Source organism: Rhinopithecus bieti, unplaced genomic scaffold (genome assembly GCF_001698545.2).
Source record: "Rhinopithecus bieti isolate Rb0 unplaced genomic scaffold, ASM169854v2 scaffold_74548, whole genome shotgun sequence".
NCBI lineage: Eukaryota > Metazoa > Chordata > Mammalia > Primates > Cercopithecidae > Rhinopithecus > Rhinopithecus bieti.
The window spans coordinates 539,727-558,812 of NW_016828873.1; the positions used below are offsets into that span (position 1 = coordinate 539,727).

At 33.7% G+C, this 19,086-nt stretch overlaps 1 protein-coding gene across 3 annotated transcripts in view; it reads right to left on the bottom strand.

Moving 5' to 3' along the window:
- Positions 1–18,868, bottom strand: part of F13B (coagulation factor XIII B chain) — a 35,664-nt gene extending 16,796 nt beyond the window's left edge. Inside the window, exons 1-10 of one of the 3 annotated variants that reach the window (XM_017864616.1) lie at positions 18,760–18,868; positions 14,453–14,653; positions 13,364–13,549; positions 12,497–12,673; positions 11,969–12,145; positions 8,936–9,115; positions 8,663–8,848; positions 7,365–7,547; positions 4,338–4,538; positions 1,908–2,090 (exon numbers count right to left, since the gene is read on the bottom strand). In XM_017864616.1, coding sequence (XP_017720105.1) covers positions 1,908–2,090; positions 4,338–4,538; positions 7,365–7,547; positions 8,663–8,848; positions 8,936–9,115; positions 11,969–12,145; positions 12,497–12,673; positions 13,364–13,549; positions 14,453–14,653; positions 18,760–18,823 — 1,738 coding nt within the window. In that variant the 5' untranslated portion in view covers positions 18,824–18,868. Of the gene's footprint in view, positions 1–1,907; positions 2,091–4,337; positions 4,539–7,364; positions 7,548–8,662; positions 8,849–8,935; positions 9,116–11,968; positions 12,146–12,496; positions 12,674–13,363; positions 13,550–14,452; positions 14,675–18,759 lie in introns of all 3 variants that reach the window. The other 2 variants (XM_017864618.1, XM_017864617.1) reach the window with 2 other exon arrangements.
- Between the last annotated feature and the right edge of the window lie 218 nt (positions 18,869–19,086).

Sequence of the window (19,086 nt, forward strand, 5' to 3'; positions counted from 1 at the left end):
ATAAAAAAAAAAATTCAATCCAATTTGCATATATAAAGCAGTGAACCCAACAGTGACAAAGCTAACTTTTTTCAAGTACAAAAATAACATTTACCTAAAGCAAATATATGCTTGTTATAAAGCAAATATCAACAAATTTTAAAGTGTAGATATAATTCAAAATATGTCTTAATTGAATTAAACTAGAAATCAATAACCAAAAGAAAACTAGAAAATCCTAAATATTCAGAACTTTAAAAGAAACTTCTAAATGATGCAGAGCACACAGAATGCATCAAAATGAATACTATAAAATTTTGAGCTGAATGATAGTAAAATCCAAGATATAAAATGGGTTGGATGAAGTTAAAGTTGTACTCAGAGAGAAATTTCTATTTTTAAATTCATTTTTTTAGAAAAAATATAAATGCTGAAAATCAGTAATCTATGTATGCATCTAAACAAGCCAGAAAAAGAGTAACAAAAGAAATCCAAGAAAATAGAAGAAAGAAAATAATAAAGATAATAGCATAATTAATAAAATAGAAAGCAAAATTTGATCAATCAACAAATGCAAATGTTGGTTGTTTGAAAACACTAGTAAAATATGTAGACCCTTAGTAAAGCATATCAAGACAGATACATGTTAATAGAAGTAATAATAAAAGATACATCAATAAAAACATCAGAAAGAGGATAGGGAGATGTCATAACTACTTTATGTTACTGGATTTGACAATGTAGTTGTAATGAACAAATCAAGAAGCCACTTTCTACCAAAACTGATAGAAGAAGAAATAATTACTGTTCTTTGTTAAACAAATTGAAGCTGTCAATTTGCCTTTTCACAGAAAAACTCAAGTCTCAGATGGCTTCTCTGGTTAACTCTTAAAATTATTAAGGTAGAAATAACATCGATTCAGAAAACCAGAAAAGAGGGAACGCTTCCCAATCATGGGATGAGGTCAGCACAAACTTGATATCAACCAGAAAGGAAAATAACCGACCAGTCTTTCTCATGAAAATAGATGAGCAAAATATTGATAAATAAAAATATAACATATAATATGCATAATTTATCACAACCTTGTGGAATTTCTCACAGGAATACAATCATGCTTTAACATTCAAAAGAAGCAGTATAATTCATTAAATTACAGGGAAAAAACAACAGTAACGATCATGAAATTATTTCAACAGATATTGCTAAAATTAAACACTGAAGATTCTTTAAAATATTTTTTGCAAAATAGAAAGAAAGGTTTCTATACCTTTAACTTGATTTTTTAAAAAGTATTTATAACAACACATAGAGGTGAAGTATTGAAAGTTTTACTTGTGAGAATGGGAAACAAATAAAGATATCCACTGCCTCTTCCATTCAACATTGTACTGAAGTCCTAGCCAGTGAAAGAACATAAGAGAGATAAATAAAAGCCAGAATTGGAAATAAAAAATATTTCCTTATTATTTACAGATATGCTATTTTATGCCTCTGAGGGCCTTAATAAATGTTGTTACTCTTACTAGGATGCCTTGCTAGTAAAACATTAACTTGCTTCATCTTTCCATATTGAGTTGCCCATTTCTTTATTTCCCCATTGTACTAATGTTTTCTATTATAGTACCAATCACAATGAATGATAATTGTTAATGTTTACTCACACCACTATGACTTATACAACTTATAGCCCCACACCAACCTGATGTGTGGTTTGCCTTTAATAAATATTTATTAGAATAAATTGAACTATAGTTATTTATGATCTAGAGGAAAGAATAGAAACCAGTGATGAAATAAGCACATGAATAAAATAACACAAATGTAGCAAATTTAGCATTATATTAGTGTTACGTTACCTCAAAAATGACAGCAAATTAAAAATATATAGTTTTACTTTGTTAGAGGCATATTTAGTAGTACATACCTAAACACAATGGTGGTGTAGTCCACGTTCCCTCTAAACAATAGGCCTCCCTAGATCCTTGTAGGAAATGGTGATCAAAACATCTGTATTCTACTGAAGAGCCATTTTCATAGGTGTCTACTATTGAACTGATAATGACTCCATGTTTAATAAGTGGAGGAGATGTGCACATTCCTTTAGATTCTGCAAAAATAAGTTTTAAAGTATACAATGAATTGCTATAATGAACATCAAGTACTTTGTAAGTGCTACAGAAATAAGTGGAGACATATAATATAAAAGCATTTGTTTTTTTTCAGAGACAGAGTCTTACTCTGTCGCCCAGGCTGGAGTGTGGTGGTGTGATCATGGCTCACTGCAACCTCGGCCTCCCAGGCTCAAGTGATGCTCCTGTCTTAGCTTCCCAACTAGTTGGGACTACAGGTGCATTTTTCTTGTGTAGAGACAGGGTCTTACTATGTTGCGCAGGCTGGTCTTGAATTCCTGGACTCAAGAAATCTGCCCATCTTGGCCTCCCAAAGTGCTGGGATTACAGGCATGAGCCACTGCACCTAGCCTTAAAGGCATTTTTTAGGCAGTTCTGAAACATTTTTAAAATACTGAAAATATTTTTGCAATAATATTATACCATACTATTTATTTTCATAATTAGAATCACATGTTATAGTATTTACATACATATTTAAAACTATCAGAGTATTAACAATCATTATTTTATTTCTCCCTAAGTCTATGGGATTTTTCTAGAAGCCATGCTTTCTGTATATATTATCTTCTTTTTCTTCCTTATTAAAAGTAATGGTTCCTATATCCAGGCAGTACTGAGACAATGGGTCCCCAGAAAGCCCTAAGTAGAGCAATGCTTTACAGTGTTTGTTGTTGAGTGTTCACAAGAAGGTGATTAATTCTCTGATAGTCTGGCAACATTTATAAAACCTCTTGATTTTTTGCCTTTAATTCCAATAAGTTATAAAATTGACTTATTGGAATTAAAAGATGTCAGCATGGCCATCCTATATTGGTATGTATGCTGATTGAAATTTGGAAGTTGGATCACTCCTCTCAACTTTATAGATTAGAAGATGATGGTGGTGAATTGCGGTCATAGGTATAAATTTTCTCTAAAGATCCGTGATGTTGAGCTTTTTCTCATATATTTATTTGCCACATAAATGTCTTCTTTTGAGAAGTGACTGTTCATATCCTTTGCCCACTTTTTGATGGGTTGTTTGTTTTTTTCTTGTAAATTTGTGTTAAGTTCCATGTATATTCTGGATCTTAGACCTTTGTCAGATGTATAGATTGCAAAAATCTTCTCCCATTCTGTAAGTTGCCTGTTCACTCTGAGGATAGTTAATTTTGCTATGCAGAAGCTCTTTAGTTTAATTAGATCTCATTTGCCAGTTCTGGCTCTCATTGCAATTGCTTTTGGCATTTTCATCATGAAGTCCATGCCTATGTCCTGAATGGTATTGCCTAGGTTTTCTTCTAGAGTTTTTATGGTTTTGGATTTTGCATTTAAATCTTTAATCCATCTTGAGTTAATTTTTGTATAAGGTATATCCACAATGAGATACCATCTCACACCAGTCAAATCAAAACGGCAATATCTAAAAGAAGGACCAATATATGCTGGTGAGGCTGGGCGCGAAATAGGAAGCTTTTACCTGCTAGTGGGAATGTAAATACTTCAACATTGTGGAGTGACAGTGGGTGATTCTGCAAGATCTAGGAACCAGAAAATACAATTTGATGCAGCGATTCCATACTGGATAGTACCCAAAAGAATATAAATCATTCTACCTAGAAAGACACATGCACACATATCGTTACTGCAGCACTATTTATCAATATCAAAAACATGTAACCAACTCAAATGCCCATCATTGCAGACGGATAAAGAAAATGTGGTAAGCATATACACCATGGAAACTATGGGCAGCCATAAAAAAAGGAATGAGATCATGTCCTTTGCAGGGACATGGATGAAACTGGGAGCCATTATCCTCAGCAAACTAACACAGAAAGAGAAAATGAAAGACCATATGTTCCCACTCACAAGTAGGAGCTGAACAATGAGAACACATGGACATAGGGATGGGAACAACACACACTGGGTCCAGTCAGAGGGTGAGAGGTGAGGGGAGGGAGAACATAAGGACAAATAGCTAATGCATGTGGGGCTTAAAACCTAGATGACAGGTTGATAGGTACAGCAAACCACCATGGCACACGTATACCTATGTAACAAACCTGCACATTCTGCACTTGTATCCCAGAACTTAAAGTAAAATAAAAATAAAATAAAACAAAATTTAAAAGAATAATAATAATAATAAAAGAAAATAACAACAAAATATAAATAAATTTTCAACCCAGGTAGCAGATATTGATCAAGTAAGATACTTGCAGAGAACATTATTATTTTACCTTTTCTAGTACATAAAGGATATTTCACTTCTCCTCTGTTGCACTGCACAGATAATTCAGACAATGGGGTTAATGGAGATAAGTCATATCCCTGTTTACATACAAAATCTATTAAATCTCCATGTAAGACTTTCCCTTCGTATTTCCACTTCATCTCTATGTTATTTCTGTTCATGTAATCCACATTAACAGTACATGGCTCTGAAAAACAAAATGCGCTTTTAAATTCTTTACTTGTCTGACAAACATAAAAGTGATATTTTTAAAAACAAAAAGTATGACAAGTATCAAAAGCAATATTTTATCATTGAAATCATAATTAAGGCTTCTCACACACATATATACATATAAGAAAATACATACTTTATTACCATCAAATGAATCTATACATTACTTATTGTCATAAACTAAAACCACTTAATTTAAAAAATCAAAAATACTGTTTAAGGGCATCAATCAGTTAGATTAAAATATTTTTCTTTCTACAATATAAAAACCTTAAACTACCATGTAGAAAATAATAGAAAACCTGCTAATGAATAAAACCAAGATTCCTGCCCTCATGGAACCTGCCTTCTAATTGGGAGAAACACCTACAATACATAATAAATATAATAAAGACATAAATTGTACAATTTGTGGCTGATATGGTTTGGCTGTGCGCCTATCCAAATCTCATCTTGAATTATAGCTCCCATAATTCCCACACGTCATAGGAGGAACCTGGTTGGAGGTAATTGAATCCTGGGGTGGGTCTTTCCCGTGCTGTTCTCATTACAGTGAATAAGTCTCATGAAATCTGATGGTTTTATAAAGGGGAGTTTCCCTGCACACAATCTCTTGCCTGCCTCCATGTACAACATGCCTAGCTTCTCCTTTGCCTTCCGTCATGATTATGAGGCCTCCCCAGCCATGTGGAACTGTGAATGCATTTAATTTCTTTCCTTTATAAATTATCCATCTCAGGTATGTCTTTAGTAGCAGCATGAGAACAGACTAACACAGTGACCATCTTTAAACTACAGCACAAGATAACTTGGATGAAAAAAAGAGTACTGGATGGGGAGGGGGTAACAAAAGAGCTAGGTGAAGAGAAGTTGCACTTTTCAGTAAGGTGATTAGGGTAGGCCTAAATAAGAAGTAATATTTGCACAAAAGCTTGAAGGAGACTGGGTGAACCTTGTCATTTTCTTATGAAAGAGTGTCCCAAGCAAAGGGAACAACCAGTGCAAAGGCCCTGAAGTGAGAGCATTCTTGGCTTGTTTGTGGAAGAGTAAGGAGACCAGAAAGAATGGAGTGATTAGAGCAGGGAAGGGAGTATGGAGAGGTTAGAGAGACTCTTAATGTCTGAAATAACAATTCCTGTGGGGAAAATTCTACGCTTTACCACACCATTGTGAATTTGTACTGATAGCCTTTCCAGTTTCAATATGTAAGAAAGATATACAAATCCCCTTTCTCTTGCCCTAGTAACAATGATTCATCTTCATTTGCTATTTCCTTTGATTCATTAGGACCAAACCTAACTCTCTTGAGGCGGTTGTTCCAGATATAGAATGATGTATTTCCTTTAATGTTGTTATTTCCTTATGAACTTGTTTCATCACTAGCTTTGCCATAAATAATTTAATCTGGTCTTTGTCCTTAGAGATTACTGTATCTCCACTCAATGTGATATCAACCAAATCATCAAAACTTAATATCAAAAACATTTATTAAAATATGAGAGCAATAGAAAAATTCTACATGAATATGTTTCTGTATCTGAATTTGAATGGGAACAGCCTCCTAAGAATCACTTGAAAGGTGGAAACTACTAACAAAAGGTTGAAAGAGCTCAAAACTTAAAACAGACACTTATATATACTTAAAAATGCTACAAATAAAAAGAAATTAAAATAATTGCAATAAACACGATTCTCAATTGGATACAATAATTTATATAGATATAGGTCTTATAACTATGAAAAATGGCTAACCTATGAATAATTAATTCACGAAAAAAACCTGTGGCCACTAGAAAGTTAAAAAATTCCAAATTAATTAATTCTTAAATAAATCAAATTAAAAAAATTGTGCTTGCCTGCTTAACAAAAAGTGTTAAGATTAAAATATTCAAAGTTAAGAAAGAGTAGGACAATTACTACTTTAATTCACTTATAGTAGGGTTAACAAATCAGAACAAACTTTCTGATAGACAATTTGGCAATTAATAGGAAAAGAATTAAAATTCCCAATCTCATGATAACTAGTTTTAATAAAAATAAATATGTTTAACATGTGCAAAGATTTACTTGAAACTATACTGTTTGGAATACAAAAATGTTGAACACTAAGCATCCATCAGTAAACTGGCTAAATTACATATGTGTATCTGCATTATGGAATACTATGCAGCCATTAAAGTATATATTGTAGAAGTATGACAAACCATGTTTATAATACATTTTGAGTGAAAAAATCTAAGATATATACCTCTGCATCATATCATAGCATTTTTGTGGAGTGTGTGTGTGTAAAACATTTAGAAGACCATTTATTATCTAAGTCATTAGCAAACACTTTATATAATCAACAAGATGTAACAAATGTGTCCATTTGGATGAGGATGCAGTGGTAAAAAGCTATTAGCAACATACTCTACCAAGGAAAGAATAGGATTAATTATTTTTCTCGAAATGACATTCTGAGGGCGATACAGGCAGGGATATTGAGGGCTACATACTAAAGAGAGAATTTCAGCTAGGAAAAGACAACCCAAAAGTAATTGGTAACAAAAATGTGAATATACTTAATGCCACTGAATTGTACACTTAAAATTGGCTAAAGTAAATTTTATGTTATGCATAATTTACCACAATAAAAAAATACACTAATATTTTAGGGACTTTCTACTTAAAGAACTGAGATTTTTCACACTTGTGAAAAAAATGATTTATACAAAATCATCATTTTCATGATATAAAACACTACAAGAAAATCACATAAAAGTACGAACATAAACATTCCATGTGCTCTCTTTCTTACCCAAGCAAACAGGTGGGGGTGACCATTTTCCTTGTTCACAGCGAGATATTTTTGATCCCCTCAGCAAGTAATATTCATTGCATCTATATTCCACTGAGGATCCTGCTGCATAGCTTGCCAGTAACCCATCGGCAACAGCCCCATTCATTACAACAGGAGGATGCTTACAATTCTCATTATTTTCTAAGAAAAGAGGTTGTTTTAAATTAATATGAGCTCAAAACAATATACTATAGTAACTCATACTGTAGTGTCTCAGTATTTGTATTATATAATTTAGGACAATTGTTTTATAAATTCCTTACAAATATGAAAAAAGTTTTTCAGCTCAAATATTTTTAAAATTTGCTAAGCAAGAGTTGACAGCAAATATGTTGCCTAAAAACAACTATACGTATTTTTTCTCTTTTCTCAATTGTGAAAGAATTATGATATAGACACATCTTAAATCTATAGAATGAGAAACTATTCTTCAACCTAAAGATTATGGTCAATTCTAAAATTCCTCTTTGGCATTAACCCATTTTTATTTTCTTCTTTCTCATTCCTTTTCATCTCAGGTCTCAATCGACCCACGGAGGAAATATCCATTTTTTCCCCTCTTTTTGGTATCTTTCTCTTACTCTGTAAATTTCTTTAGCATCCTTCATAGCTTTTGTCTTATTCAATAAATATCCTATATAAACATGTGTGTGAAGATCTTGCTGTGATCTGATTAAGAAATGAGAAAGATGACAGGAAGAGTAGCCCCCAGGACTGATAGTGTAGCCTGATGGTGCCCTTCAGTAAAATCAAAGACCAGGGATGTGTCTCAGAAGGGCATAAAGTTCAGAATGGCCAGATGCAAAATATCGGCAGCACTTACCCAAGGTCAAGAACAGAATGCTCTACCCTAACTTTGTAGGACACATGAGGAGAAGAAGCAGATAATGCTTATGGCCCAGCCACTCAATCCACCATGCCCTTATTTACTTCTCTAATGAAGCACGTCATCATTTATTTGCTGTTATTTAGAACTTACAGGTCATGGCATGACATAGATCAGATAACTGTGCTTAGCACTAGTGTTCAAAAAGTTTTTTTTTTTTTAGAATTCTTTACATTGACTTAAATTCTATAGATGGCTGCACACACACACACACGCACACACATGCAAAGCAGAAGAGTAGGTGCTGTAGCAATGCATTTCTAATTTACCTAAGCAGTGGTCTCTTCCTAGGAATATGCAGATTAAAGTAACAGAATGGAAATTTTTACACCATAAGTTTAGCTACTGATGGCAAATACAGCATACATACCAACACATTCAGGAGCAATTGTCCATTTTCCATGATTACAAGTTACCTCATTCGATCCACGGAGAAGGTAGCCGCTTTTACATGCATATGTCACTTTATCCCCATTGTAATAAATCTTAGAGTGTAAATTTGCTGCACCATTTTCAATGAAGGGTGGTTCCTCACAGGCTACCCTCTCCTGTCCTTCTGAAAAGGTACAGTTGAAAGAGAACAGACCATTTAGCTACACATGCAGATTTCATTTTAGCAAAGCTTCTTCAAGGTGTTACTAACCAATGCATTTTGGAGGTTCTGTCCATTTTCCATTTTCACAACGTATTTCTTCTGACCCATGGATCACAAAATTAAGTTCACATTCTATATGAACTATTTCTCCATGACGATAAGTTGTTGAATGTGTTTGAATTTTGGAGTTTATGGGCAGAGGTGGAGGAGGACATCTGTTTCTTCTTCCTTATGGAAAAAAAGTCAGCACCTTTAGTCATATAATTACAAAAATAATAAAGATTAAATAAAAAGATCCATTGTGTCAAGCATCATAGAGTGTATGACAGACTGATTCTAGAAGCATTCCTTTGATTCCCACCTCCTGATGTTAACTTCCTTGTGTGATAACTCTTTCCATGAGTAGGACCTGTAACTTGCTTCTAGCCCACAAAATACAGCAAAGATCATGGATTAGTACGTGATTATGTACACATAATTATGTAACATCAGATTTTAACACCATTCTTGCCAAGAGACTCTCTCTCCTTGCTGGTTTTGAGGAAACAAGAAGCTACATCATGAGCTTCCAAAGCAGAAGGGTTGCAAGGCAAGGGCCAGCGGGCTGCCTTCAGTTAACAGCCACAAGAAACAGAGGCTCTCAGTTCAGCAGTCTGCAAAGCGCTGAATGCTGTCAATAACCACAGTGAGTTTGGAAGAAGTCTTGCCCAGTCAAGCCTCAGATGAGACTTCAGTCCAGCTAACATCTCAATTGCAGCTTTGTTAGCCATGGATGCAGGGATCTGGTTAAGCCACACCCAGACTCCCAACCTACACACAATGGGAAATAATATTTGTGTTGTTTTAAGCTGCTGAGTTTGTGGTGACATTGTTATGCACCAATAGAACACTAAAGTAGCAGGCATTTTACATTCATTACCTTCTTTAGTCCTAAAATAACTTTATTAAGTAGGCACTATTATTTCTCCCATGTTATAGACAAACTAAAACTTATGAAGTAAATGAATTAACAGCATGCAGCAGACCTGTTCTTGAACCCATGTCTGTTTAAATTAAAGTCTCCTACTCTAAAATACTGACCACACTACTTTCCTAATGCTGCTGTGATGAATTACAATTTAGTGGCTTAAAACAGCACAAATTTATCCTCTTACACTCCTGAAGGCCAGAAGTCCAGAGTCAGTTTCACTGGACAAAAATCGAGATATCAGAAGAGCTGCATTCCTGCTGGAGGCTTTGGAGGAGAATCAGCTACTTTGCCTTTTCTAACTTCTTGAAATTACCTGTATTCCTTGGCTCACAACCCCTTCCTCAAAACATTTCAACCTGTGGCTTCCTTTGTCACATCTCCTGCTTCCTCTTCTGTAGTCAATCTCCCTCTTCCTCCCTTTTATAAAAGCATTTCTGATTATATTTAGAGTCTGGATAGATAATTCCAGATAGTATTCCAACCTTAAGACTGTTAACCTCAAAGTGCCTTTTATCATGTAAGGTAACATTTAGTGGTTCCCAGTATTAGAATGTGGTTATATTTTGGGAGAAGAGAGATATAATTCAGCCCACAACACTGCCTATTGTATGCTTAATGACTATTTATCGGAGAAAATAGGCTTGTTGTCATGCTTGCTAATTTGGAAGAGGAAAGGGGTATAAAAGGCCTTAAGTAGGTCTGCCATTTATTTTTGAAATAGCAATGTGGGAGGCCAAGGCAGGCTGATCACCTGAGGTCGGGAGTTCGAGACCAGCCTGACCAACATGGCAAAACCCTATCTCTACTAAAAACACAAAAAGATTAGCTGGATATGGTGGCTGACGCCTGTAGTCCCAGCTACTCAGGAGGCTGAGGCAGGAGAATCACTTGAACCTGAGAGGTGGAGGTTGCAGTGAGCTGAGATCGTACCACTGCACTCTAGCTTGGGAGACACAGCAAGACTCCATCTCAAAAATTAAAAAAAATTAAAAAAATAAAGGAATAATATGCTTTAAAAAATTTGCTTAAAAAATCTTCTCTACTACTATACCAAGGATGTCAAGCACGAATGAAAAATTATAAAATATTTAAAGTTACCGTACAGTGCATTTAGGGAATTACGATACTTCTGGCAATCCCACTGCATACCCATGGTCAGAGCCCTCATTTGTTTCCCCTAGCACCTGTTCCAAATCTTCACCACTTTCTTCCAAGTTGTACATTCACATCTTTCACCTGCCTGTCAATAGACATTATATCCCATATTACAGAAAACAAAAAACTACTATCAAACCCTTTGCCTCACCCTATCCTCCCAATCCTCAAACTCCTATTTATCTCTTAAGACCCAATGTAAATATTAGCCATCACTTCTGTGAATGCTATTCCACAGCATACCAATCAGAATCCCTAATGTTTATTCCTGCACTTTGTACCTGAGTTGATTGTACCATTTGTCACATTATAGCAATTTTTTTTCATATCTGTAATTTTTTTTTTCATATCTTCTGCTAGATAGGACCATCCTCACATTAAATTGTATGTGTGTTTAAATAACTATGGATGTCTTCTGACAGGTAATTGCATTACCCGTTTGGACACATCCAGTAATAGAAATGTGACCATAGATATGACATTTTTGGGCAGCATCTACTAGATGACCTCTTTTCCCATTTTCACTTCTGGGTATTAGTGTTCTGTTTTTTCTGCTTTCTACCTCGCTATTTTAGAAATTAATTTTTACATCTGGAAATATGTGGCAAATAAAAGAAAGCATCCTTGCAGAGCTGCCAGATTGGGGTAATTAGGTCTAATAATTCCCAATAAGAAAAGCTATTCATTATAATAAGGGATTTAAAATGTATAATATATATTTTTAAATAATAAATTTAAAAGATATAGTCACTTACAAACTAATACAAAACAAGATTTATTCAGGTGGAATATATTAAAGATTGCTGAAAATAGCACTGATTTAAAAGACAATATTTACTTTAAAAATAGAACTCAGGAAAAAAATTAGAAATGACCACAGAAATTTTGTCAGAGCTAATAGAGGGTAAAGCTGATAAAGACATGGCATTTTGTGAGTATTAAATTTAAAAATTTACCTTCGCATACAGGAGATTCTGGGTACCAACCAAAGTTATAGCATTGAATTAAATCAGATCCACTTAGATAATAATTTTCATGACAGAAAAACTGAATGACATCTCCTTCTTCATAGGTTTGCTTTACAGGATGAAAATAACCATTTTCAATTAATCTTAAAGAAGAGCACTTTAATTCTACAAATAAAAGAATGAATAAAATTACAAACAAATATTTTTTCTGCTACAACAAAATTCACTATTTACATGACATATCTAGAATAAAATTAAATTTGCCAAAAGCTTATGAATTCATTTTATATATTTGTTAAATATCATTAAGCTTATTCTAATTTAATCCTGTGAGCTAAAATGAATTTTTTCTACTTGGGAGCTTTCAATTACCAAAGACTACTATCAACATAATTAAAAATAAAGGCAAAAAAGGATGAAAAGATGAAACATAATTAGCATGACAACTTATATACACTTCTCTATGAGAAAAAGCTTTCAGAGTGAGAGTAGATTTTATTCCAAATGAGAACCTACTGGTACATTTTGGTGTGAGAGACCATCCGTATGTGAGACATTCTACCTCCTCTGTCTTCTTTCCTCCGGCTGTGTAGTAGCCAGTAGCACATTCATATTGTACTTTGTCTTTCACTTTGAATGTTTTCTGTGTTGTGGAATAATTTCCATTATATAATTCAGGAGCCAAACATGTTTCTAAAATTATAAAAATTATTTATTTTATAAATCTTTTTAATAACCTAGAATATAAAAAAAATCAAAATGTGTTTTAACAGATCTTAAGAATATATAGTAAAATCAACTGTTAGTAAAATTGAAAATAGCCCCAATTTTCTTTACCTCTATTCTCTTTTTTCATACACCTTGTGACCTAACCCTACCAGCTTTCTGTTCTTAAAATTCTGGTCTACAAGTGCTTGACCAAAGGCCAAAATTCAGCTGAAGGCTTGTGCAGCTGCAATTGTGAAAGTATGTGCTGCCTGTGCATTTTTATAATTTAAACAACTTACTAACAAAGTATACATATATTTAAATTATTGAACTATTTTTAAGTGTATCTGGCATTGGTTCACAACATAAAATAATGTACATGATCTTAAATTCTTCTGTAATAAAGGAAATAGTGACATATAAAGAAAGAGCTTATTTTATTTTATTCCATTCCAATTCCTTTTATTGGTGCAAAGTAAGAACTATTGGTGTAGGTGTGTTGCAGGGATTGAGAACATTTGGATTAAGGAATCACCTAGTACTTGAAAAAAGTAATATCAACTTCCTGCATTGCAGACATAATGAAAAATAAATTCTATTAAATAATAGATATCAATATAAGCTTCAATATAAGCTTGACAAGCTCTTATCTTCAGTTTTAGGAAATGATTCTACCGTGTTCTTTCCTACAGGTTGGTTGAGAAGACCATCCATCAGAGAGACATTGAACCACTTCTTCATCCTTCCCTCCAGTGGTTTTGTACCCTGAAGCGCAACCATAACGCATGTTCTCTTGAATTTTATACAATAACTTTGCATCAGAGATGTAACCATTACTCAGGTCAGGCTTAGTGCATTTTTCTATGGGAAAAAAAATTATTTGTTTAACTTAATGATGAAACTAAGCTTGTTTTTTACTAAATTGTAAAATTAAGCCAAAAGTATAATGTTATTATTAGCAATTTCATTTTGGAAATATCTGCATAATTTTTTTGAAATAATCTGAATGATTTTTGAAAATTAACACTGACTTTCTTTGTATTCAGTATTTTTAGTTCTTATAGTAATTTCTACCCCTACCACATCTACTTCTAGGTAGGTTTACTAGATATATCAACAGCAATAACCATATTCAACATCCTCTTTTAAATGAAACTGGCTCAACCAAAACCCCTTACTCTGGATCACCTGCCCTAGCAGAAGATCACTGATAGTTTGATAATAGTGTAGCCTGACATAAAATAATGAAATGAGTCAATTAGATTACCTTCTCACAAATTTGAACTCAAACTTTCAATTCAAAATTGAAAACACATTTTCAATGGGTATCATGAGAAAAGTTGGCACACAAAGGAGAGATGAGTCTTACAAATGATAAAGCGTTAGAGTAGCAATCTTGCCCTTCCAGAGGCCAGTGTTTCAAGCATTTTTCTAGCATCCTATGCTTAATTATCAAAATAAATTTCTTGTTACTTAAAGTAAACTACATCTCTTTGCCTTGCAATGTGATAAATAATTTCAGTTATTACCCTATTCCCTTCAACAGAGTATTATTAAAAACAGATAAAGAAAATAACATTTTCATGTAAAAGCGTTATTTACTGGATTTCAAATTACACCTTCATTTTGTAGAAAGACAGATTACTAGAGATTTTGTTCTTATCTACTAAAAGGTTTAACCGCTTTCTGTTTTATTGGACCCCTATTTTATATACGAATTTCTTTGAGTATTGCAACGTTGAGTGACACATCCAGCTGACTTACTGAAGCACCTTGGCTCTGGAGACCAGCCTTCTGTTGTACACGTGGTTCGCTCTTCTTGTCTTCCACTTTCGGTGGTATAACCAGCCAAGCAGAAAAATGACAATTTTTTGTCTACGCTCATTGGAAAGTAAAAGTTTTTAAAAGTATAGTAATATTGGGCAATTCTTCCATTTTCCACATGAGGAAAACCACAGGGTTTCTCTGAAATGAGTAAATGTCAAGCTGAAAATGGAAAAGAAATCTAAAACATAAATTTGTAATCAGGTGACAACACAAACTAAAAGTTTTTAGAGACACTTCAACTAGTACTTATTTTTCTTACTTAAATTTTCAAGGTACTTTTGTGATAATTCGAGCAGTCGTTTTATCATAACTGATCGGCAAATGACTTTAAACATCCAACAGTCAAGATAAAACTTAGCAGACCACTTTTTCAGAGAAGCTTTGCCTAACTTCATAGAACAGGACTTTCATTTTTCTTCCTAGAGACAGAGTCTTCCTCAGTTATCCAGACTTCAGTGCAGTGCTGAAATATAGCTCACTGCCACCAGGAGCTCCTGGGCTTAAGCAAACCTCCTCTCCTGCAGCTAGGATGGCAGGTACATGCCGCTACAGCTGGCTAATTTTTATTTTATTTTTTTAGAAATGAGGGGTCTCACTATGTTGCTCATGCTGGTCTCAAACTCCTGGACTCAAAGAACCCTTCTGCGTGGCCTCCCAAAGCACTAGGATTACAACAGTTGAGCCACTCCACCCTGCCTGCACTTCCTAATAGATATGTATTGCAAGTCACATATGTAATTTAAAAATTTCTAATAGTCACATTCATAAAAATACTAAGAAACAGTTGAAGTTAATTTTAATAATAGGTTTTTATTTAACCTAATATATTGAAAATATTTTACAATATTTTACGTTCATTTTTTTCTTACTAACTCTTTAAAATCCACTATATATTTATACTTACAGAACATCTGATCTTGGACTAGTGACATTTTAAGTACTGTCTCCAATAGCTATATGTGGCTAATGGCCACTGTATTGGACAGTACAGTTCAGGAATAGATAAAATTTCTCCTTAACATATGCAAACTCATAAAAAATTTTGAAATAAATCAAATTTTTAAAGAAAAAAAGACAACCAATTAAAACAAAGAAAGACTTGAGCAAGAGCTTTGCAAAATAGGATATTTAAATGGTTAGAGACCTGGTACTTAGCATTACTAGTCATCAGGGAAATGCAAATGTAAACCACCATGAGATAGTACTGCATATCCAATAGAACTGCTGAAATGAAAAAGACAAGTTATCTCAATGATTGTGAAAAAGTGAAGAAACTGGAACTTGCATATTTCTACAACTGAAAGTATGAATCAGTCCAAACTCTGTGAGAGAACACTTTTGCAATATATATTGGGGTAAAACATGTACAAACCATATTACCTAATTAAAAAAGCATATATTTGTACACCAAAAGACATGTAAAAGAATGCTTATAGCAGCACTATTCATATAGTCCCAAACTGGGAACAATCTAAATGCCTATAAATAATAGAAAAGGTAAACACATTTTAGACTATGCATACAATGGAATATTATCCAAAACAGAAATGAACAAATGGTGAATCTCATAAACATAATATTGAGTGAAACAAGCCAATCACATATGAATTAATGTATACATTTGCATAACTTTTTAAAAGAAGACAAACTAATCCATGATAGTAGAAGTCAGAATGGTTACCTTTGGGGTTTAGTGCCTTAGAGGGATCATTTTTGTTTCTGGGGTGCTGTCACTGTTCTATATCTTGATCTGATGGTGTAAACTTTTATAAAAATATATATAAGTGTATCCTATGATCTTTGCATTTTCTGGATATATTATACTCCAAATAAAACATATTTTAAAAATTTATCTTCATGTTGAAGATCTTAAAATCATAAAAACACTTAAAAGAAAGAAATACTTGAACAATCCTAGGAGCTGTGTTGGGAAGAAACATGGGCAGTCATGGATGGAAGAAGGCCTGGATCCAGTGTGATTACTCTAGCTTCAATGCCTTGGTTGATCACTGTATACCTTAATGCTACTGTGAGACATAAAAGAGTAGCAGTGCTAGCCTAGGTTTGAAGGAAATGGATGTGGAATGATGAGCAACAAAACTTCCGGCATCTGATGGAGCAGACAGAAAAACGTGGGCAGGATGGTCCCCATTCCCTGAGAATTCTTCTCACCATTTTTCACACCCAAGCACCAAAGGAATTTACAATAAAAGAGTTTTCAAAATAGCAGTGCAATGGTGAATACACAAGGAATTTCCCTGGGGGGCACAGGTGCTTGTCAGGGAGGGGCAGCAAAATATTCTTTGCACAACAATCCTAGGTTGTGGCTTTAAAGACTCTGTCCTGTGACGTCTCCCTCCACCACCAGGATAGGCACATTACTTGTTAAGGTAGCTGGAATGCCTTGGAGAATATGAACTCCTGAGAAAAAATTAATGAGAAATGTAAGGAATATGCTAATCATATATAAACCAGGAAATCACAGACATCCGAACATATAAAAAAAGTATATGAAGAGATGGACACACTACTGATCAGAGAATGGTAAATAAATAAAAATGGGATATCACTTTATGAATAACCATATAGCAACCAGTATAAAAATGGACAATATGAGGTGTTGGTGAGGATGATGAGAAGCAACAATTTACATCCTCTCTCAGAGATGATATACTTCGAAACTGCCATTCTGCAAAAGTAATCTCTCACTACTCACAGAAATCTAGTACAAGAATAGACTCAAGAATCCTACCTGTGAGTGAATACAGACTGACGATATTCTCACAGAAAGATAAGTTGGTTACATCATAATATTCATTCTAGAGCTATTTGTGGTGGAGAGAGCTATAATAACATGTTAAAACACTGTAGTAGGTCCCAGGGGAAACAGACTTCAAGATTGGGAATAAGGGGACAATATGTGTAAGTAAAGCAAGAGTGAGATCTTTCATAGGCAAATAATAACTGCAAACCATGAAATGAGAAGTACAATTAATCCAATTCTTGCCCCTGAAGTGCACAATGGGAGTTGAGAGAAGCATGCAAAAATAAGATCATTGTCTCTGTCTTCAAGCTGCTTACTTTTTTGTTGCTGTGTAAAACAGCATTATAAACCTATAATAATTAGAAAATTGACTAGAATATTGCAATGTCTTTATGGTATGGATAACGGACAATTGTATCTGCTGGTATTTCCCTATTTAGACAGAAAAATAAAATCAAAAGAAATTCATGCAAAAATCATCCTATTATAGAATTAAAAGTATAAAATAAGATGAATTCTGTGGATTTCACTTTTATAATTTTAATTATAGATGTTTGGGTAGAAAATTTGTAGTAAACTATTCAACTAAAACACAATTAAAACTTATATATTTAATTTCAATGAATTCCCTAAGATGTTTATTTTAGAAAAGCTTTATTGCTGTAGCTTCCTTCTTTGTATGTTCACTCTTGCTAATGCTAAGTGACCTCCCTGGATTCTTCATCCTACGGCCTGATAATATTGATAATGTTCCTAAACAACATACCCATGTATACTGCCTTCCTTCCACTCTCACACTAATCTTACACACTGGGCAATCTGACTATAAAGCTTTCTAATAGGGAGTCCACAGGTGTTGGTTTGTTTGGAAAGTCCTGATTTACATGTGTTGTCCAAACAATTATTAATAGAGCCCCTCTTTTACTCTCTAAGTGTTCCTCTTTGTACAAGCAATTATATGGTTCACCCACTAACCACTACTTAATGTCTCCAACCGATGAATAATTCATTGGGATAAAAACCAACGTCTCAAAAGTAGACAATATTTATGGCTGTTTCCTTTTCAAATTTCCCACATGAAACTCTCAGCTTATGAACAGAATTAAAATTGTACAAGTTTTGTCAGTATTAGGAATGGATTCTAGCATAAATTTAGAATTAAAGTTAACATGTGACTTCAAAATGGACATATTGTTAGCCTGAAAACCTTTTCGAAGTATTTAGATCCTTGTCTCCTATGCCCCTAGAGATACAAAGATTTTGTTTCGTTTTGTTTTCTAACTTATGCTACTGTAAGAACACTTTACTAATTTTGCTCAAAGGAAAAGGTCTACATATTATAAAAGGCTATATTTATAAAATATATGTTATAAATTTGATATATGCAAATGAAAGAGTATACTAAAACTTGAGTTGTACAAATATTAGAATCTCCATTTATATGTTTTAGAGAATAAAGAATATTAAGAATTACTTTTACCTTCTGCATAGAGTTCTCCTGAGATTATCAATATGATGATAAAAGTCAGGTTTTTCAACCGCATCTTCAGTGGTGTGCTTCACAAAGATTTTAACAATTCTAAAGCACTAGGAACTTGTCATTAAGTACACAATACTTCTCTTGAGGAAAAGTTAATAATTTATAACCTCTCTCTAAGTCTTTTGTAACGAGTCTTATATTTCACTTAAAATATTTTGAAATAATGTTAAAATAACGCAACTATATTAATTGGCATTACTTATCATGCCAGAGTCCAGTAAGAGTATTATAACTGATTAGGGCAACAATAGCAACAGAATAAATAAT